Source organism: Aotus nancymaae, unplaced genomic scaffold, assembly GCF_030222135.1.
Source record: "Aotus nancymaae isolate 86718 unplaced genomic scaffold, 86718_ANA_hifiasm-v0.15.2.pri h1tg000004l, whole genome shotgun sequence".
In the NCBI taxonomy this organism is placed as follows: domain Eukaryota; kingdom Metazoa; phylum Chordata; class Mammalia; order Primates; family Aotidae; genus Aotus; species Aotus nancymaae.
In genome coordinates, this window is record NW_026988415.1 from 53,891,304 (window position 1) to 53,914,579 (window position 23,276).

Sequence of the window (23,276 nt, forward strand, 5' to 3'; positions counted from 1 at the left end):
TCATTTTTATTATTATCATCACTGTTATTATGCTTCAGAGACATACAAATATTGCAATTTTTTAAATGAGGGAAACAAAAAAAGTGGAGATCCTGTGAGTTTAAATGTCTTGGTTAAGTGTTTGCATCTAGTCAGGTGTAGAACTGTCATCAGAACTCAAGATGAGCTGACTCACATTCAAATGCTCCTTCCACTATACCTATGAATACTTAGGATCAAAACACCTTGACGATGTATCACAAACACAAATGAGTCCCCACAACAACTAATTATCTGTTTTTCCTGAAGAGTATCAGAGGATACCAAGAAACCAATGAGAAGGAGACAAAATAGAAAGCACATACAACGCACTGAATTTCCAAGTTTCTCAAAGGGAATAAAATATTCAGATTGAAATGTCATTATTTAGATGATAGCCAAAAATGTATCATGGTCATTAGGACTGATTATAGAAGAACAGGACAACTACCCCAACACAATGTAAAAAGTCAAAAGCAACATTTCACAACATTTAAAATACCAAAAATTGATAAAGTATGTCATTAATATTGCTAATATGTCAAAATTAAAGATTAAAGGTAAATTTCTTCTTTACCTAACAATTTAGCTTCATGATTGATTTCAAGAAAATTTATTCTTTAAGTGCTATTTCTATTTCATCAAAACACCAATGTATTATACATTACAGTTTAAAATAAAAGCATATGAGTAAAATAAATTATTGTTCTAAAGAGCAGTGGAACAATAAGACAGAACCATAGCAAAATATAAAGTGGACAATAAAGAAATGTGTGCATATACACGATGAGTGCAAATATATTTGGAACATTCACTATATCCTGCAGCATTTTAAAATTTTATCAGCACAAGAAAATTATATATATATTTAACTGATTGCTTAAACTCTATGTTTTTAGAAATCTTTTCTGTCAATCTTATTATAGGATTACACATAATCCATGTGTTATAATTTGGCAAAGAAAATACATATTACATATTATTTACAAGTTTATAAACAATGTAAACTTTGTTAGTAATTTAGAAAACATATATAATTTATAGATCAAATCGGAATAGAATGCAGAGAAGTATAATTATATATTTAATGGGTACTCAAACAAAATACTGAAAATGCTTACACTATTAGAGGAGAAAAATGAAAAATTAGATTCATAGGTAATTTGAAAGCAACTTCTTTAAGCCAAATAAATAAGTATAGGGTCACATTTATTTTACTGTCTAAAGACTGATGACACATAACTTAGAAAAAGCATTCAGATATCCAACTGACTGAATGACCTTCCTAGATTTCAGATGCTTTAAATGTATTAAAAATGTGTTTTAAGCAAACAGTTGATGTTTTATGAAAAGCAAAAAGGTAAAAAGTTCTTAAACACAAATCAGCAATTCATTTGAAAATGAAACATGCAACATGATTATGGTTTGTGTTGATTTCTACTGTACCTTTCTTTAGTCCAGGAATGAAAGCTAAAAAGAGATTTTAATAAAGTTAGACACAATAAATATTTTCTCTGATTTCTACAATATTATGTTAACATACCTAACTAAATGTAAATCGTAACATACTGCAATACATTTTCAACTTCACTTTACAAAAAATGTAATAATTGAGATAGACAAGGACTGGTGCTCCTTGAAATTTGTCCTTTTTAATACATTTTTATAGAATTGGACCAAGCTTATACAATATATTGGCTTCCTGGGAAGTAATGATTGGTCCTTTCTGCAAAAGAAATGTGTTGTTGAACTTCACATTTTGCAGTAACTCAGTAGATTTTCTAGCTTCATCACCTGTGATGGCTAAGTACAGTTCTCTATTGACATAACAGTTTCTTTCATGCAATCTCCTACTATAAATGTAAAGTAAAAAAAGACATTGTTTTTGACTTAACAGATTGCTCTGTCTCCAAATTCTTATATGTAAAATCTAATAGGAAAAACCCCAAATCAGCAGACACTAGCATGAGAATGGCCTAATAAAATTATTCTTATCATGGTTTAAGAAACTTTTTCTATAATACTGCTGTCTTCACCTAAATTTGATATTATTTCTCACAATTAGAATGTAGGGGATTAGAGATTATTGTCATTATTATCTAGGTAAATTCAAGCCTTGTATTATTGACTTTTCTTGAAATACTGTAAAATCATGCTTGATCTGGAACAAGTAGCAAAGTCTATTTTTAAACAAAATAATTTTATGTTTATAAACACCCAAATATGTATTGATCTGGGCAGATGACTCCCAAGTTTATTCACTGTAAGATTTTAAAGGCAATATTAATAAGTGATTTCCTGATGACATCTGCATTTTATGAGTTATTTAATAATATGCATTATGGATAAAAGCTTAAAAGATAAACATTTTGAACTTGTTAAAAATCTATTTTGAATACAATTAGAATATCATATAACCAAAGACATGAAATTCTTAGATAGAATAAGGCAGAATAAAAAGTTGAGGTGAAGGTAATGTTTCTATGCAGTAATAAGGATCAATAAGAGAGCACTGTACAATATTTTGAAGTGTCATTGACAAATAGCACATTTATTTCTCATCACAAAGTGTCTCATCTGTATGCAATGTAAGTTAATGGTAATATAAGCTGAAGTATAAATTTTTTTTTAAATAGTGTTTTCATAAAGGGGAGGATTGGTTTTCTAAACAGAATTTTGCAACTTCCCATCTTTTAAATGAGGATTCTACTTCAATGATAAGAAACACACACACACACTCACACACACAATCATTCTAATTTTTATTATTTAGAATTAACAATCAACTAGTAATATTTAAGTGTAGAGTTTTTAAATATACTGAAGTAAAAAAAGAAAGACTGCTTTAAATAGAGAAGTAATAATGTATCCTCTTTGTTGTTTTTTCATTGTTCTGGGGTACATGTGTAGAACGTGCAGGTTTGTTACATAGGTATACACGTGCAATGATGGTTTGCTGCATCCATCACCCCATTATCTACATTAAGTATTTCTCCTAATGTTATCCCTCCCCAATCCCACTACCCACTGCTCTCCCTCCCCTAGACCCCCACCCTCCGACAGGCCCCAGTGTGCAATATTCCCCTCCCATTGTCCATGTGTTCTCATTGTTCAACACCTACTTAGGATTGAGAACATACAGTGTTTGGTTTTCTTTTCTTGTGTCAGTTTGCTGAGAATGATGGTTTCCAGCTTTATCCATGTCCCTGCAAAGGACATGAACTCATCCTTTTTACGGCTGCATATTCCACGGTGTATATGTGCCACATTTTCTTTATTCAGTCTATCATTGATGGGCATTTGGGTTAGTTCCAAGTCTCTGCTATTGGGAACAGTGCCACAATAAACATATGTGTGCATGTGTCTTTATAACAGAATGACTTATAATCCTTTGGGTAAATACCCAGTAATGGGATTGCTGTCTCAAATGGTTGAAAGTCTTTTCATTTTTAAAGACTGCAATTTCAGTGTTGTCTAGAGCTTAGTGATAATCATCCTTTCTAATTTGGTGACTAAGAATGTCAGAAAAATAAGTAATGTAATGGGTCTGGACTTATTTCTAAGAGTATGGAAGGTACAAATAAAACCAGCAAAACAAGGGACGTGACAACAATAAAAAAGAAAACAAACACATTTTAACAATCTATTCAAGACCTTTAGTTCTCAAAGTGAAAATTGGTTTATTAACCACCTAAGTCAAATGTTGATTAATTTTCCTTAAAATTCAAAACAATAAGCATATTTGGCATAAAACTTTAAAGACTGAATATAAAGAATTTATTTAATTCATCACATGAGAAATGGTCCAGAAAATGAAGCATTTTCCCACTGTAAGACAGTATATATATATTATTATATGCTGACAACCACTAAGAAATGTATTCATTATAAGGAGTTTTTTGCATAAGGTAAAGGCCCATCTTCAAATGTATCTCTAAATTTCAGAGTAATTTTTAATTAAGGTTTAAAGGTTTATCACTGACATTTTTAAAGCATCCACACGGCCCAAGATGTTTGTAGTAAACACATCAGCATAGTCCTTGTTACCTGAAATACTATAGTCTATGTGAATCATTACAACTGGAATGAATTTTTCAAATAATTACTCCAACCAAATATCATATTATGAATGACTAGGTATACAATATGACTAATGTGTAACTTAAAACATAATTTGTATAATATAGAAGATGAATGTATCTCACAAGTTAAGGTTGTTTTTAACAAGAATATTGTTTTCAGGCTATTAAATATTCTGTGATTAAATTTATTAGTTAATAAATTTAAACACAATGGTTTAGGTATCATTTTTACTTACATAAATTCAATAATAATAAAAAATATGCTTGCATAAATTATTACTTTGAGTAAAATTGAGTTTTTAACATTATTTTCTGAGTTAATTACTAGCAAATATTTTAATTAGTAAATTAAAACAATAGAAACAACTAGGCTTCTTTTACAACAAAATTAAGGAAAATATCTTTTAAAGAAAAAACTCTCCTGTTTGAGTTTCATAATTATTACTAAAATTTATCATGAGAACAATACCAAAACATGCTATATTATCACATACACACATATTTTAATATCTCCTTTATAATCCTAAAAGAAATATTTAAGTATTAAATATAAACTTGAAATATCTGGCTAAATGTAAAAGAGAATTCCCAATAACTAGATGATATTTGAAGAGCTTAAAGGTCAATAGAACTCACCATAAAATTCACAGTGTTGGCATAATGTTTGTTGAGCAAGTGTCATGCATCAATCTATAATTACCATTTACTTCAATAAAGAAGTGACAGTTGCAGTTTTATTATGCATAATTTTTAAAGTAATGTAATAAAGTTGCATTAATGAAGCCCTATTAAAATAAAAGTATCATTTCTTGGAATGAATAAGAAGTGAAAACATTTTCAAAGACATTTGTTTAGAAATAATCTGATATCTTTACTACTAGAGTTAATTAAAATACAATACTGTATGTAAGTATTAGTCTGCATATGCATATGTCTTCTCCTTAACTCAGTGCATTACAATGTTTATTATGCTTCCTATTACATATAAAATCTGATCAGTCAAGATCCAATTAATCTGAAAACTAACACATATTCTGTTCTTATGAGCTTTTTTTTCTTTTAGAGACAGGCTCTCACTCTGTAGCCCAGGCAGGAGCACAGTAGAAAGATTATAGTTCAGTGTAACCCCAAATTTCTGGGTTCTAGCAATCATCCCACCTCAGCTAGGACTACAGGCCTATGCTACCTATAGCATGGACTAGCACATGCCACCATGATACGGGCTAATTTTTGAGAACAAGTTTCTCATTTTCTTATGCAAAGCCACACAGTAGTTTATACTGAAGGTCACAGGATATGGCAGACTCAGTATGAAAAAAATATAAAATCAATGTATAGAAGACCATAATATCGAATCAATAAACCAATACCTCTTTGAATAATGCTAATTTTAAAAAATTCTACAAAATATGCCAAAAAGATTCAATTCTTGATGTATAATTCAAATCACCCTAGTGAATCTCCTATTGAGTGTAAAACTAATAAGCTATAGCAGTGTTGTACTTGTGTGGATTGCATAGAGTGTGAACTACAAAAATAGTGAAGCACAAATCAAATGCTCTATTCAAATTGTATAAAAAAATTAAAACTTATGTATTGTTCATTCTCATGCCACTATAAAGAACTGCCCAAGATGAGGTAATTTATAAAGGAAAGAGGTTTAATTGACTCACAGTTCCATAGGGCTGGGGAGGCCCCAGGAAACTTACCTTCATGTTGGAAGGTGAAGCAAACACATCCTTCCTCACATGGCAGCAGGAAGGAGAAGTGTCAAGCAAAGGGGAAAAAGCTCCTTAGAAAAACCATTAGATCTCTTGAGAACCCACTCGTTATCATGAGAACAGTATGGGGGTAACTGTCCCCATGATTCAACTACCTCTCACTGGGTCCCTACTGAGACATGTGGGGATTATGTGGACTATAATTCAAGATCAGATTTGGGTGGGGACACAGCCAAACCATATGAGCCACAAACAGAAAAGCTTCAAGGTGATTAATATAATGGGCATCTTATTTGCAATGAAATAAATGTTTCAAATATAAAATTAATTACATATCCCTGTATATTAAATTTTTCATCCATATTCTTCTGTGTCTTGGGTTTCAATAAAAACTAGGCTACTACTGGATCAAAGAAATATTGATTTGAAAATTGACAACAGCTAAATTCATAATGTTGGCTTCATTATAGAGGTAACTAAAACCTTAGGAATCAAAACATTTTCACCAAATATGCAATTACCATTTTGTACATTAACAGAATTTTGGTTGACTGAACTCATGCAGTGCCATAACACAAAATGGCTTATTTTCTTTCATAATCTAGAGTTGTACATTTTCTTCCATTTCTGTAATTAACTCATTTTTCCTATTCTTCACAAAATCTTCCTGGTCCACAAGCTGTTGGCTCTATTTTCCGCTCTTTTATTCAGGGGAAATGTTTGCAAACATTGTAATGGATACCACTTTCAAGTCTCGTTTTTTATGTTGACAGTGTTTATGTACTTCAAAGAGCATAGAGTTACAACTTAAATTTTGCCTAGAATAAAATAATTAGACAAATCAAGGACCAGAACCCTTAGACAGTAATCTGATTCAGCATTCTCAATATACACATGAAGAAATGACATCAAGATAAATACAATGAATTAGATCTATGACTCACACAACTAGTTAGGGAAATAACTAGAATTAGAATTCATGTTTTCATTACCAAGGAATGCACACACTATTAAATTCCACCATTTACTGATCATTTCCAAGATATGAAAACAATATGTGTATCCAAACCTATTTGCTGAAGGAAAAGTTTTATCAGTGCTTTTAGAATATACTTTTGGAAAATTCAAATTTAGATGAATATTAAATGTGATTTACCTCCTCATGTACAAATCAACTGACAAGGGGAGAATAAGAGAAAATCATATTTTAAGAAATAAAATCTTGCTTTGGCAGCTCCAATAAAATGATAATGCCTATTGAAAAATACTAATTAGCAATTTAGCTTTGCCCTGAAGAGAAATATAATTGAAGTTTATTTTTAGAATAAAAATTTTCAAAACTTTTTCTTCACATTTCACCAATCTTTTTGCTCCATTACAAACTCATTTAAAAATTTTCTGTATTATAATGAAAATAATAGGTAATTAAAGTCTTTGTATAACATAAGTGGACATAATATCAGGAAATAACTTTTACTTAAACATTTGAAAGTAGGCCATTTATATATATAATTTTGAGAAATGTCTATTCAAATCTCTGTCAATTAATCAGATTTTTTTTTCCTATTGAGTTACTTGAGCTTCTCATATATTCTGGTTATTAGTTCCTTGTCAGATGAGTAGTTTACAAATATTTTTCCCCCTTCTGTTGGTTGTCCCATCACTTTGTTGATTGTTTCCTTTGCTGTGCAGAAACTTTTTAACTTATAATCCCATTTGTCCATTTTTTGGTTTGATTGCTTGTGCCTCTGGGCATTGCTCAATATGCCTTTGCCTGGAACAATGTCCTGGATAGTTTCTCCAATGTTTTCTTGTAAATAGTCTTATAGTTTGAGGTCTTAGATTTGTCTTTAATCCATTTGGATTTGATTTTTGTATATAGCAAGAGATATGGGTCAAGTTTAATTCTTCTGAATAAGGATATCCAGTTTTCCGAGTACCATTTAATGAAGAAACTGTCTTTTCCTCAGTTTATGTCCCTGACATCTTTGTAAAAGTTCACTGTAGGTGTGTCAATTTTTTTGTGAGTTCTCTATTCTGTTCCCCTGATCTATGTGTCTATTTTTATGCCAGTACCATGCTGTTTTGGTTACTATGGCTCTATAGTATAATTTGAAGTCAGGTAATGTGATTCCTCCAGTGTAGTTATTTTTCCTTAGGATAGCTTTGGTTATTCTGGGTCTTTTGTGGTTCCATATAAATTTTAGGATTATTTTTTCTATTTCTCTGAAGAATGTCATTGATGTGTTGATAGGAATTGTAGATGGTTTTGGGTAGTATGGACTTTGTAATAATATATTTTCCCAATCTATGCATATGAAATATCTTTCCATTTTTTTGCATCTGTTTCAATTTCTTTCATCAATGTTTTATAGTTTTTTTGGTAGCGATCTTTCAAGTTTTTGGTTATTTATTCTGGATACTTCATTTTACTTTCAGCTATTATAAATGATATTTCTTTTTGTTTTTTGTTTTTTTGCAAATTATTTGCTGTTAGCATATAGAAATGCTGCTGATGTTTTTCTATGTATGTTGGACTTGTATCCTGCAACTTTATTAGTTCCAATTTGTTTTTCGGTTCCAATCATTTTTGGTGGAGTCTTTAAGGTTTTTCTAAATATAATATATTGTCTACAAACAAGAATAATTTGACTTCCTCTTTTTCAATTTGAATGCCCTTTATTTCCTTCTCTTATCTCACTGATCTGGGTAGAGAATTATGTTGAATAAAAGTGGTGAAAATGGACATCCTTTTATAGTTCTAGATCTTAGAGGAAAGATTTTCAGATTTTCCTTGTTCAGTATGATACTAGCTGTGGGCTTAACACATATGACTTTTATTGTGTTGATATATGTTCACTCTATACCCAGTTTTTTGAGAGATGCCAATCAAAACTATAATGAGACATCATCTTGCCCCAGTTAAAATGGCTTTTATCCAAAAGAGAGGCAACTATAAATTCTGGCAAGGATAGGGATAAAAGGGAATACTCATACACTGTTGATGAAAATCTAAATTAGTACAACCACTATGTAGAACAGTATGGGGGTTCCTCAAAAAACTAAAATTAGATCCACCATACGATCCAGCAATTCCACTGCTGGGTTTAAATCTAAATGAAAGAAAATCAGTATATCAAAGAGATATTTGCACTCCCATGTATATTTTGCAGCACTATTCATAATAGTCAAGAAATGAAAGCAATCTAAGTGTCCATCAATGGATGAATGGATAAAAGAAAATGTGCTGCATATTCATGATGGGTTATTATTCAGCTACAAAGAGAATGAAATTCTGTCATTTGCAACAACATGTATAGAGCTGCAGGATATTATGTTAAGTGAAATAAGTCAGACACAGAAAGACAAATGTTACTCATTTTCAATCATATGTGGGAGCTAAAAAGGTTTTGAACTCATGGAGCTAGAGATTGGAATGATCATTGACAAAGGCTGGAAAGCAGAGAGTAGACGGGGGATAAAATGAAGATGGTTAATGTGTACAAAAATAGAGTTAGATAGAATGCATAAGATCTAGTATTTGGTAGCACAATGGGTGATTCTAGTTGACAGTAATTTGTTGTATATTGTTAAATAACTAAAAGAATGGTATTGGAATGTTCCTAAAACAAAGAAATTATAAAAACTTGAGATGATAGGTTCTCCAATTACCCTGATTTGATCATTGTACATTACATGTCTGTATCAAAACATTACACATACCTCATAAATATATACAAATATTATATATACATAATAATTAAAGTTAAAAAATAACAAATAATAAAAAGCACCTGAAAGTTTTATTTTATTAGTGAATATCAATTTTGTGAGTTCCATAGTATATTTTGTCTTTCTGAATGTTTGTATGCCTTGCTAAATATATTAAGCTCTGCATACAACTTAGGACATAGTTTGGAAACTAAGAGATTTCATTTGAGAAAGACTTATATTTATCACATATTATGTGCCCTCTGTATCTATATTAATACTAGATTATATACATTTTTCTATTACATATAGCATTTGTAACAGAAAACTGGAATAAGAAGTAGGTAATATAATTACCATTTCAAAAATATCTATTTCAAGTTTATTTTAGGCAGATGCTTACATGTTTCTGTATATGAAAGCATGCTTTTTAAAATCCATACAGAAAAATATGAACTAATTTCAATAGTTTTCATCATAATAAATATTGCATAGTTCCCCCAAAGTAATGTTCTATTACTTTCACTTTAAAATTTGCTACAAAATGAAAAAGACAGTGATGTTTACTCATTGACAGTATTTTTTCTCCTAATACATCATTTAGAGAGATGCATCTGGGTGGACAACTTATAAAACTACAAATAAATTTATTATTTTATCATGTAGATCTTAATATTTACATATCAAATATTTAGAAATAATTGAAATGAAAGTATGGTTTTGGAATTGCAAGCTGACTTGATAATTCTCTTTATAAATATGTTTTCATAATCTCTTATGCTATGTTAGCATCTACTGAAGTTGTGATTTCTTGTAATCACAGTGAATTAGTGACAGCTTAACAGGAGTACCATGTTGGCAATTTCAAAGAATTGGAGACTTTAATTGATTTTCTATAATTATATTTTTTTCTCTCTAATATATATATTTTATTGGAATTTTGTGACTGTATGAATACAAGCTTTGACAGAAATTTTCATTCATGGAACCAGCTGGTTATTTGTATGTTGTAACACTGGGGAAAGGAGGGATCCTTGAAATGATAGGCCACATCTAAAAACATAGTCTCTGAATAATGTCATTATTTTAACTATTTGGGAAATCATAGCAAAGAAACAATGAAAAATAAGTGTATTAGTAAGCTTGTTTTCCATTATAACAATTAAAGGAATGGAATAAAATGCAAATCCATGTTTATGTGATATTGAAAGACATATGATTATTATTTTAGTTTAAATCTGAATTATTTTAAAATTTACTCTTTAATGGCAATGTTTATGCATAATTGCTATCCACAGAATTACTTAGTTTTACATTTTCAAATAGCAATGGATAAACCAGACATATGGGAATTTGGCTACAGATTTTAGGAATAAACAAAAAGAGACATTTTCCATGTGGTGAAACATATTGGATATCTACTGTGGAGAACCAATCTTCTTAGATGATATGTTGATAAATATTTTATGTCAGCAAAGAACAAAGCATAAAAAGTAGTGCCACAAACATGAAGAGGAAGCGAAAATACAAGTAAGCTATCTCAAACAGAATTAAATAAAAGCTTATATGCACAGGAAGATGAGGGGGAGTATAAAGAACTTATTTTATCAGTCTGACAGATTAACTCACTGCAAAAGACATGTTAAAAGGTTTTCTGAATAAACCAAATGCTGTCTGCCTTAAAAATCATCTCCACTTCATGATTAGAAGATAGAAATTTAAGGTAATGGCTCTTTGGATACTTAAAATATAAATATTATATTTTGGTATTTATAAAAGGAGAGTATACCACTAACAGATAAAATATTGCCCAAGTTCTAGTTCTTATATAACAAGGAAGGAGATATAAATCTTTAATACACTATTAATTTGATTCTGCATTTGTTTGAGTTCCTGAGTATTAATCTCTCCCTTTGTTTCTTTAAAAATAAAATGATGTTTCTGCTACACAGTTTGGATAATTTATACAGAAATTAGTTCAAATATGCACATTAATATTGCTAAGAATTTGACTGAAATTTAGTCTAAGAGACTATAAACCATGAGTAGCTAAGATATTTATTTAAACTATAAGCCAGTCCTATCCATTCCTTGAATGCACACTGTGCTCAGATTAAATATCACGCCCACTGATGAAAAAGGTATGTTCCCTGATTCCTACGTAGCAATATTTTCCTATTCTCTTTCATCTTTTGTACTCTATTGTACAAAGAATTACCAGTGTTCACTTATTTTGCATGGACATAACACACTGAAAATCTTCCCAAAATTATTTTACTTTTTAAAAGTAGAATTAACTTCAAGTCTAAATGTACTTTTGCTTGTGGAAATTAAAGGATATTTCTTATAATTTGCCAAAATTCCCAAAACACAGGTGAGTTTCCTAAAATACAACAATCAATTATTCTGACCTTTCCCCTATAATTTGAAATCTTACACCAGGATTTCAAGTGTCAAGAGAGAGCGAAATATACTCCTATCTTGAATAACAAATATATTTGGTTTAAATAAGATTTTGAAATTATGTTTTTTTCCTAATAGAAGATAACTTTTCTAAGATACAAATTATCCCCATAAGTTAACTAAGTTAAATAAGAATTAGTTATGTAATTTTGAACTAGATATGGATAAACTTCCTAATTCGCTTTTTTCTTTTCATTAAACTTGTTACTTCATATAAATAATTAATGGAATAACATGTAAAGGAGGACATGTAAGGTGGCTCATGCCTATAATTCCAAGGCTTTGGATGGCTATGGGAGTAGTAGGGCTTGAGTCAAGGAACTCCAGGTTAAAGTGAGCCATGATCATGCCACCGCACTCCAGCCTAGGAGACAGAGTGAGACCCTGTCTCTAAACATAAATAAATAAGCCAAAGTTAGTCCAACATTACATTCTTTCAACATTAAACTATATACAAGCAATGCTAAAGTCTGAGAGCCTATCTCAAAATTCCTTCCTTTTGAAAAATGGGCACCATCAGGAATGGACACATAATATTCCCAGTTATCACTTGGCCTTTTAGCTACAATAATTTAAATGAGATACACTGGGAAGAAGACATGATTAACAATTAATTATATAATCTAAATAAAAGTTTTAGGAGTCATAAAGGTATCACAGAATGTATCAATGACACTAATAAGTAAACATGCCACCAAACACTCAAGTATTAATACAAACATAAAACTTCCTGACAACAAAAGTCACTACGAACAAGTTCTTTATATAAGTGAAACTATTTTCTGGCAGTGTATAATCAAAACCCAGTCATATTTTAGGGAAGAAGATACATGCAGAAGCATATAATGCATTAACACATTTCCTCACAATATTTTTCTCAAAATTTTTGTGCAAGGGTAATGTATATTTAGTTTACATAAAGGTTTCCTAAAGAATAAGCTAACATTGTGTCTGGTACTATGCAACCTTAATAAATATTTGTTGAATGAATGAAAACATGTTGAATGCTTAAGGGTCAATATGCCACAATTACCCTGTGACACTCATTCTGGCTCAGTGAAAAGGAAAAAAAGCAAAGCCAAGAATGAAAGAAAAAAATAGTAATTAGCTCATGCCCATATCTAATCAATTTCTTACACTTTTAAGACAAAGTTCCTAAATAGTCTTTTTCTCAGACTTCTTTATAATCCATTTCTTTCATAATGAATATTCTTCTTCATCATTACCTTAGTGTCCAAGCCATGAATTCTTCACCAATAAGAATTTCTGAAACCCTGTACCGCACTGTTCATGTCTTTTAAACTTAAAAGAAGAAAGAATATTTTTGCTAACTATGCCTATTTGGGTAGAATTCCCAAACCTAAAACACTATCAAAATAAAGCATTTCTGACATTCATTAAACCAAACATATTTATTGATTATTTAATATGTTTCAGATCTTGCTATGTACCAAGAACACTGTGCTGAATAAATGACATGGTCCCAGACCCCACTTGGCACTAATTTTGTATGTTTGTATATGTATGTATATATATTTAGATAGATATATATTTTACAAATAGATACATATATAATATCTATATATACTGAATATATAAATATGTATATATACACTGATTATATATGATCATACATAATTTAATTATATGTTTAACTTATATATGTATGAAGACATGATAATTACAGGCCTTTATTTAGCATTTTTAGCAGTCTTGTCATTCTGTGATTAGTATACTGTGTGAATGATTTCACTTCAGTGAGCTACTTTTTAAAATGGGCAGGTGAGATGACATTTTTCTACAAGTGATTGATTCAAACTAATTATCTTTTTTATACAAGTACAGATGCAGATTATGGAACATCAGCCCACTGGAACTATTAGTGATATTTAAAATTTTAGAATATTATGAAATAATTTATCTGCACACAAAGCAAGTAGGTACAGTTGTCACTGAAAATATCATTAATACAGCAAGAGTCAAAAGACCATACAGATTTCAGCTGATTTGCAAATACCTGTAATCACTTTAAAAGCTCTGACTTTTAAGATATTCTAAACACTACTGCAAATTGAAGAAACACCTTCCTTGGTTTTCAGAAACGTGTAAGTCATGGACTGTCTCAGCAGAAAGAATTATTTAAAAGTAATTAATTAGACAATAGAGAAAATTAAAACACAGCACTATATGTAGTACCATAAAATGAAGAAAAAATCTCATTCTGTTAACTAAATAATTGGAGAGGATTCCATGCATATGCCTTTTGTAAAGTCAGTATATGCTTATACTTGAAACATTTAATACAGGAATTCATCTTCCTATAGTTTCATAAAATAATATTAACTAGGATAAAATTTAGAATAGATACGCATGACTATAATATTTGCTATAAGTTTCTATGTGTTTGTCCTGTGTAATGTGTGATGTAGTGGTCCAAAAAAATGTTTATCATAGTGTAATTCACCAGAATAAGCCACTTCACTAGTTTGCATTGACTTAGCAATAAAGGAAGTCATTTGTTCCATATCATTAATATATAATCCCAAATTAATATTTAATACTGCATAAATTGTGTCATTACCGGTTACATTTATAAGACAGATTTAGGAGAAGAATTTGTCTACTTCAAACACTGTTATAAATATTGACATATCTATAAAAAGGCAACATAATTATAATTCCATATAAGTCACTTACTAAGAATGCAAGTTAACTTATAAAAGAGGGATAGAAGAAAATAACAAAAAAAAAATATGGAGGTAAAAGAAGGAAGAAAAAGAGGGGCAGAATATTAAAATAGAATACAGAAGTAAAGGAAGAGACCCAAATATTCCAAGTGCTATATTAGACCATATTTTATAATATATAATATTATATAAACTACTATATATGTAATTTTCCTCTGTTTTAGATCATCTCAGCTTTACAGTATAGTGCTCAAATATAATTTTAATACTTATGCTATCAAGACGGGCTCATCTTTCTAACAGAGTTCGAATTATTCTCATTCTTACAGGAAGTTTTCATTGTAGATGTTAGAGAGCTCAGAAATGAGTAGTTACTTGCTCGAGTTTATAGAGCTGTTATTATTTGAATCTAAGTCATATGGTTGACATGATCGTATTCTTTCTTTTGATAAATATTTGGTTTTCATAAATGAATTTCTACATAAATAAATATTCTCAGAAGGCATTTAGTCTGGATATAATATGGGTACATCTCTCTATGTAATTTGTATATACATATCCAAATACAGATAATATTAATATACAACAGAATTCATGCATTTATGTGAACTAAAATATAACTTCATAGTCCTTCAGTTTTCATACAGGTTCAATGAATAACCTTAGATTAATAAAAATATGATGATGTATAATAGAGTAAACTTAATATCCATTTGAATCATTACCAATCACTCTTCTGTTTCCTACATTTCGATTATTAAACAAAACATGGAATTTAGCATAAGGAGAATTCGACATCATTAAAGGAAATTTTCATTTCTGTCTGTCTACTAACGTATTTTGTGATCATCAAATACTGTCAAGTAGTCAACTACAAACAAATAAGAATGTCGTAAGTTTGTGGCTCTTCACTAAATCTATCTCTATTAATCAAACAAATTTCATTGTTTTTCTTATCATGAAGTCTTTTTTATGTTACGTTCAGCCTAACAGTCTTAAGAATATGCCTACTTAGCAAACACATTTTCTTACCCTGTAACAGAAATAATTGATAGACTCAAAGATAAATCTTTACTTTTGTTCTCACTGGAACTCAAGTGGTGAATGATTGGAACACATTCTAAGGTTTTCCATTTAAATCAGGGTTTGTTTTTTTTTTTTAATTTGCATGCACATAGATCAAATGGATAATTTTACAAACATATTATTTCCAGGCTACACTCTCAAAGAAAATAATAATATTAGTAGAGCATGGCATTAATACTTCTTTTTTGCCTTTTTTATTTTGGCTAAACGTACATAACATAAAATTTATATGTTACGTGATGGATCTGCACATGAAAGTTTGAGGTGCACTGATTTTAGCTATTTTTAAAAATTATGCAAATGTACTTGTTTCATTAAAAAATTCATACTTTTGGTTAAAGCCTGGTGCTGCTGTCATGTAGCAGTCAGGTTACCGTGAAGGTATGTACAGATTGCAAACAAACATCTTGAGATATTAGAATCATCAAAAATTCAGTTTAGATTTGTAAATATAGCGGTAAGTTGTGAAATCTTCCATAATTGGATGACTTACTCTGATAGAGCAAATGCATCAATATTAATAAATCGGAAACTTTTTTTTGACAGACCTCTACTTAGCCAACTCTTTCAATTAAATAAAGCTCATTATTCTCATAGTGAGTAAAACATTCACTTGATGAATTCAACAAGTTTTATGTCCTCAGGTAGGATGCCACTTTACAGTATGCCCACTCACTTCTGAGCCGAAGTGAGTATTATGCTTAAGAAAAGCCAAATGTGTGTTTTAAAATATATTTACATGAGCTGCATTTGCTATTGCAACCATTTAATTAATTAAAATCTCACATAACCTGATATTAATATGAATCTTAAAAAATTGCTTCAAAGAAGATGAAATTAAACTTTTCAGAAACATTTATAAAGGGCAAAGTGCTACAGTGACTTGTCATAGAGTACTGTTTGAGCAAGAGAACTACAAAAGATTCAGAAAAAGTATCATAAAACTCTAGAAGCATTCCATGCTCAAAACACTTTTCAGGAGCATTTAAACATACACTCCATTTCATGGGAAAAAAACTGGATACCACAGAGGATATGATATTGGTGCAGTGTATGTAATAAATATGATGCATTGTGCTAAAATAAGTGAATATATATACAAAGGAAAGGCAAAGACTCTACATCAAATTATGGAAGATTAATGTACTCATCGTTTCAAGTATTTATCATATATATGTAATATATATGAGATATATATGCATTTCTTAATGATTTATCTGTTCATCTGATTGCTTTGATGAACCATCTTACCTCTGATTCTGACTGTGACTGTTAAAAGAGCTTCTATTGGAATTAAATGGGGTTATGTGCTTGCTAATAAAACCTTGATGTTCTATAACCTTCTAACCAAAGATTTGTTAGCCTTGTGAATAAAATTTAGCTCTAATATCTAATCTCTAAGGTTGCATTCTTGGTATGTATTTCTGAGTGTATATTTGTGAGAGGAAAATTTTCCAAATGATCTGAGATGGATACAATATTATTGACTTTATCTTTACCATTTCAGGAATTCTATAATAAAGTTATTTACTCAATATTATATGCAATATTAATTTTTTAAATTATACAATTAAACTTTTCCAAAATTTTAAGAAAAGCACTACAATACACTAATACTTGTTACAACTACCATGTGCCAGGAAGTCTCTTTTTGGATGCATTTTATCATTTCAATAACTCTCTGACATAAATACTATTTTTGTTCCTGTTTAATCAATGAGGAAACTGAAGGTGAAATAGAAAGGTAAATGACAGAGCTGAGATTTGAACAAAGAGTGTCTGACTCTAGAGCTTTTCTTAGGCTTAACTACTGCATGATAATAACCCTCCAGAATGTTTTCTGGCAGAATGGGCAGAGCACAATGTAAATTAAGCTCTCATGTATGATTCAAGTATAATCATGATACTGTGTTTTAACATGTTTAATAACATGTTCTATTATTAAATATTTTGTGTAAACTTTTGCAAATAATCTTTCCTTCTCCAGCGTCAATTATCACATCTTTAAAATGGGGTATTTGTATATATTATTATAAATGTTCACTTAAATATAAAATAATTTTTACACTGTCATATCAAGAACTAAATTTGATCTGGTCAACCCACTGAATTAGTAGGTTGACCAGAAATTCAGTTTCTGCTGCTTGATGTTTCCTGGTCTTCCACTGTTCATGAGAATGAACAACCATCTGGAAATAGTATGGAGACAAACAAAAAATCCTCAGTTTAGTAGTTTATTGCAATTTCTGATAGAGAAGATTGAAGCTACTATATAAGAAGTCAATTTGAAATTTGTGTACTTCTCAAATATCTATGTTGTCCTGATTCTACTCAGTTGACTTTTTCTGTTCATATAGTCTACATAGAAAATGGCTAAGTAAAATGCCTATACTATTTGTTGAGATTTTTTCCTAAAAATAAAAATCTAGACTCTGCTTGTAGGTTAATAATTGTAATCCATCAAGAATGAGCAAAATATTCAGAGCATGTCTATGCTGATCTATCTGTTCTCAATCAGTTTAGTAGCTGAAGGATGTCAAACACTTCTTTGTTAGGCTTGGCAAATAGAAGTAATGACATATTACATTATAAGAGGACTTTAGAAAAGCCCTATCTGGTACTGCACATTTAAGTGATGCCTATCTGAGGAACATTAAAGCCATCTGCAAAAGAACAGATCTACTTATGTGAGTCATTCTAAAAAGATATGAAAATCTGTTGCTCTATATTTTTAAACATAATGCTTTTGCCAGTTAAAAAATGATAAACTTTCGGCTATAAGAAGTAACTGAAAACTATCAAAACTACATATACTACATAGACTATGCCGAAACTTGGACTTTCCAAAATTCACAAATTGTGAAGAGTTAATTAAACACTCTTTCCCCACCACACACACATAATCTTGGTACCATATATGCTCCATCTCTTTAGTTATTATTTTAAAACATAGAGGAAATTTCATGTATTAGTCCATTTTCATGCTGCTAATAAAAACATACCTGAGACTGGGTAATTTATACAGGAAAAGGGTTTAATGAACATATAGTTCCACATGGCAGCGGCATCTCACACTCATGGCAGAAAGCAAGGAGAAGCAAGTCATATCTTACATGGATGGCAGCAGGCAAAGAAAGAGCTTGTTCAGGGAAAATCCCAATTTTGAAACCATCGGATCTTGTGAGACTCATTCAGTATCATGAGAACAGCACAATAAAGACCTGCCCCCATAATTTAATCACCTCCCACCGGGTTTCCCTCACAACATGTGGGAATTGTAGGAGTCACAATTAAAGATGAGATTTGGGTGGGAATACAGCCAAATCATATCATTCCACCTCGGCCCCTCCCAAATCTCATGTCCTCATATTTCAAAAACAAACAAACCTTCCCAACAGTCCCTCAAAGTTTTAACTCATTTCAGCATTAACTCAAAAGTTCACAGTCCAAAGTATCATCTGTGAAAAGGAAAGTCCCTTCTGCCTATAAGTGTGTAAAATGAAAAGCAAGTTAGTTACTTCCTAGATACAATGGGAGTATAGGCATTGGGTAAATACAGCCATTCTAAATGGGAGACATTGCCTAAAGCAAGGGGGTTACAGGCCCCATGCAAGTCCAAATTCCAGCAAGGCAGTCAAGTCTTAAAGCTCCAAAATAATCTCCTTTGACTCCACATCTCACATCCAGGTCTCACTGATGCAAGAGGTAGGTTCTCATAATCTTGGGTAGCTCTGCCCATGTGACTTGGCAGGGTACAGCCTCCCTCCCAGCTACTTTCATAGGCTGGTGTTGTCTGTGGCTTTTCCAGGCACACAGTGCAAGCTGTCAGTGGATCTACCACTCTGAGGTCTGAAGGACTGTAGTCCGTTTCTCACAGCTCCACTAGATGGTGACCTAGTAGAGACTCTGTGTAGGGGCTCTGACCCCACATTTCCCTTCAGCACTATTTTAGCAGAGGTTCTTCATGAGGGCCCTACAACTGCAGCAAACTTCTGCCTGGACAGGTAGGCATTTCCTTACATCTTCTGAAGTCTTGGCAGAGGTTTCCAAACCTTATTTATTGATTTTTGTGCAGCCACAGACTCAACAAGTGGAAGCTGCCAAGGCTTTGAAATTGCACCCTCTGAAGCCATGGCCAGAACTCTACCTTGGCCCCTTTCAGCTATGACTAGAGCTACCAGCACACAGGGCACCAAGTCACCAGGCAGCACACAGCATGGAAACCCTGGGCCTGGCCCAGGAAACCACTTTTCCCTCATAGGACTCCAGACTTGTGATAGGAGGGGCTGCCGTAAGTCCTCTGATGTGCCCTGGAGATGTTTTCCCTATTGTCTTGGTGATTAACATTTGGTTCCTGATTAATTATGCAAATTTCTGCAGCTGGTTTGAATTTCTCCTCAGAAAATGATAATTTATTTTCTATCAAATTGTCAGACTGAAAATTTTCAGAACTCTTATGCTGTGCTTCCAATATAAAACTGAATACCTTTAACAGCAGCCAAGTCACTTCTTGAATGCTTTGCTGCTTAGAAATTTCTTCCACCAAATACCCTAAGTCATCTCTCTAAAGTTCAAAATTCCACAAATCCTTAGGACAGGGGAGAAGTGCCACCAGCCTCTTTGCTAAAACATAACAAGAGTCACCTTTGCTCCAGTTCCCAATGAGTTCCTTATCTCCATCTGAAACAACCTCAGCCTAGACTTTATTGTCCATATTGCTGTCAGCATTTTGGGCAAAGCCATTCAACATGTCTCTATGGAGTTCCAAACTTTCCCACATTTTCCTGTCTTCTTCTGAGCCCTCCAAAGTGTTCCAACCTCTGCCTGTTACCCAGTTCCAAAGTCATTTCCACATTTTTGGGTATCTTTTCAGCAACACCCCACTCTACTGGTAACAATTTACTGTATTAGTCTGTTTTCACACTGCTGATAAAGATGTACCTGAGACTGAGCAATTTATAAAAGAAAGAAGTTTACTGGACTTAACAGTTCCACATGGCTGGTGATGCCTCATAATCATGGCAGAAGAAAAGGAGGAGCAAGTCACATCTTACATGGATGGCAGCAGGCAGAGAGAGCTTGTGCAGGTGAACTCGTCTTTATAAAACCATCAGATCTCATGACACTTATTTGCTACCAGGAGAACAGCATTGGAAAATCCTGCCCTCATGGTTCAATTACCTCCCACCAGGTTCTCCCGCAATGCATGGGTATTCAAGATGACATTTGTGTGGAGACACCGCCAAACCATATCACCACATATTCTTACTTATAAATGAGAACTAAACATCAAGCACTCATGAACATAAACATGGCAACAACAGACACTGAGGACTACCAGAGTGGGGAGGAAGCATGGGAGGGAGGCAAAAGTTGAAAAACTATTCAGTACCATGCTCAGTACCTGGGTGATGGGATCATTTGCACCCCAAACATTATGAAATATACCCAGGTAACATACTGCACATGTACTCAGTGAATCTAAAATAAAACTTGTTAAAAAAAAAAAACCATTTAAGATCTTTCAAATTGTAACAAATTATTGGAAAAATAATTTCTAAAAAGAAAATTTAATCTTTGACATTATTCAGCATTAAAATCGAGACTGACACTGGAGAATACCAAGAGGATAAACATGTTCACACTCCATAATAAAAGAGAGTGAAATTGATTTTTAAAAAACTAGCTATCACAACACTGTCATTAAGTATAATTATCAAGCAAAAATGGCTCTGAAATGTAACTATTTGTACTCCATTCTCCCATGTAATATCCCACAATTTACAACATCTTGTGGCTTATTGTTTTTAAAAATCTTTAGTCTTCCAAAGATTGTTTAAGTGTATGTTTTGTCAGGAATCATTTTGCGTAGAATGTATCTAATGCATAAGTAGATGCAAATAGAAGAAAGGATAGCAGGAAGGAAGGGAGGGAGGGGAGAAGAATCGAGGAGGGGAGAGAAAGAGCTGAAATTTCTAAGTTAATACTGCTTTACGTATCTAAACCTGAACTCTCAAGAAATTCATAAAATGTTTAAAATGAGTCAAGCAGTGAAGTCTTTATATAGAGAAAAATCTTTTGGCAAGATTTGATTTATAAACTCAATCACTTTTTCATACTTTCTGAGATACATTTTTTCAAAATTATAATGGTTTTAGTACTATATGCAAGCTAACTTGATCCACAGCCATCCAGAATAGCTGCATGTTTTGGTCATTCATTACAAGGAGGAAGATCCTATGACTCTGATTCTATCTATGGTCTGTCCATATTCCTCCAAATTCAGGTCACATTTTGTTTTCCTTTTAAGCTCTGGCTTCCATTTCAATATAATAGAGATGACCACAATCCAGAGTAATTGCTAAGATAATACACAATTTTAATTGTTATTATTGTAGCCCACTTGGTGTTATTACCTTAAGAGGTATGATCCTAAAGAAACTCTTCTTTACTTCTTCATTTTTATGACAGTTCATAACCTCAGTTTAATTACATAAATGCCGTTAATTCACAATAACACCTACGAAGCCCAAATGAATTCTGGGTTATATATTTATGCATAGTCTGATGTTTGTTGAAATTCTAGATGTCTCCTGTGTGTTTTTCTAACACAAAAATATTAAAAATTATATTCATGTCTATTTCTGGTGTCATGACATATAAGTCAAAGTATATCAAGTTTACTGTGGAGGAGAGGAGAAATATCTTTTCCTCACTTATATTAATTTCATGTCTCAGGCACTATAACAAAAGACTAATGAGAAAAGCATACAAATCTATTTAGTATAACTTTCATATGACATGGGAACTGTACTAAGGAAATGAAGACCCATTAAAAACAGGTAAACTTGTGTATTTTTATGCTTATGTTTGACCAAGAATGAACAATTATGGAGAAATAATTGGACAAAGAAGGGTGGATCTAATGGTAACTGGTGGATAGTTAGCAAGAACTGTTGGTTCAGATCCTTCTCTATGACCCTTCATCTTCAGATATAAAGATGTTCTTTTCCTCTGGGTATAAGAAGGGCACTTTTCTAATGAGTGTCTTATGATCTGCTTCAGGGAACAGTCAGAAAATCCTTCCTAAGTTTTATGGCATGCTTCAGGTAACAAGGAGAGATGGGGAGGAGTAGAGACTGACCTTCCTGCTTCTGCTGTTTTCTCAAATTACTTCAGCTTAAAATATTCAGTATGCTAAGGTATCATATTTTGGAGTAGAATATCCTGAACTTCATCAACTCCAATGAATGTTTGATATATAATTAACTTCTAAAAATGAAACAAAATAATCAATTCCCTTAATAATAACTGCTTTGAGTGAAAACAACAGCACTCAGGTAGTTTTTTAAATCAAATTGTGTGTCTTATGTTTAGTGAAATACATGCTCATGCAATATACATGCAATTTTCAAGACAATAAAAGACATCATTCAGGACACAAGTTGACTGGTAGTTTTTTCATTAGAGTAGAATTAAGGAAAGGACAATGTGTAGACTAGGTTGCT

The 23,276-nt window shown here is 31.8% G+C and overlaps 1 protein-coding gene across 2 annotated transcripts in view; it reads right to left on the minus strand.

Annotated features, from left to right (window-relative positions):
* Nucleotides 1-23,276, minus strand: part of PCDH11X (protocadherin 11 X-linked) — an 826,171-nt gene that overhangs the window by 172,787 nt on the left and 630,108 nt on the right. For both annotated transcript variants that reach the window (XM_012464585.2, XM_012464595.2), the window contains exon 7: nt 1,465-1,488. In XM_012464585.2, coding sequence (XP_012320008.1) covers nt 1,465-1,488 — 24 coding nt within the window. The remainder of the gene's footprint in view (nt 1-1,464; nt 1,489-23,276) is intronic.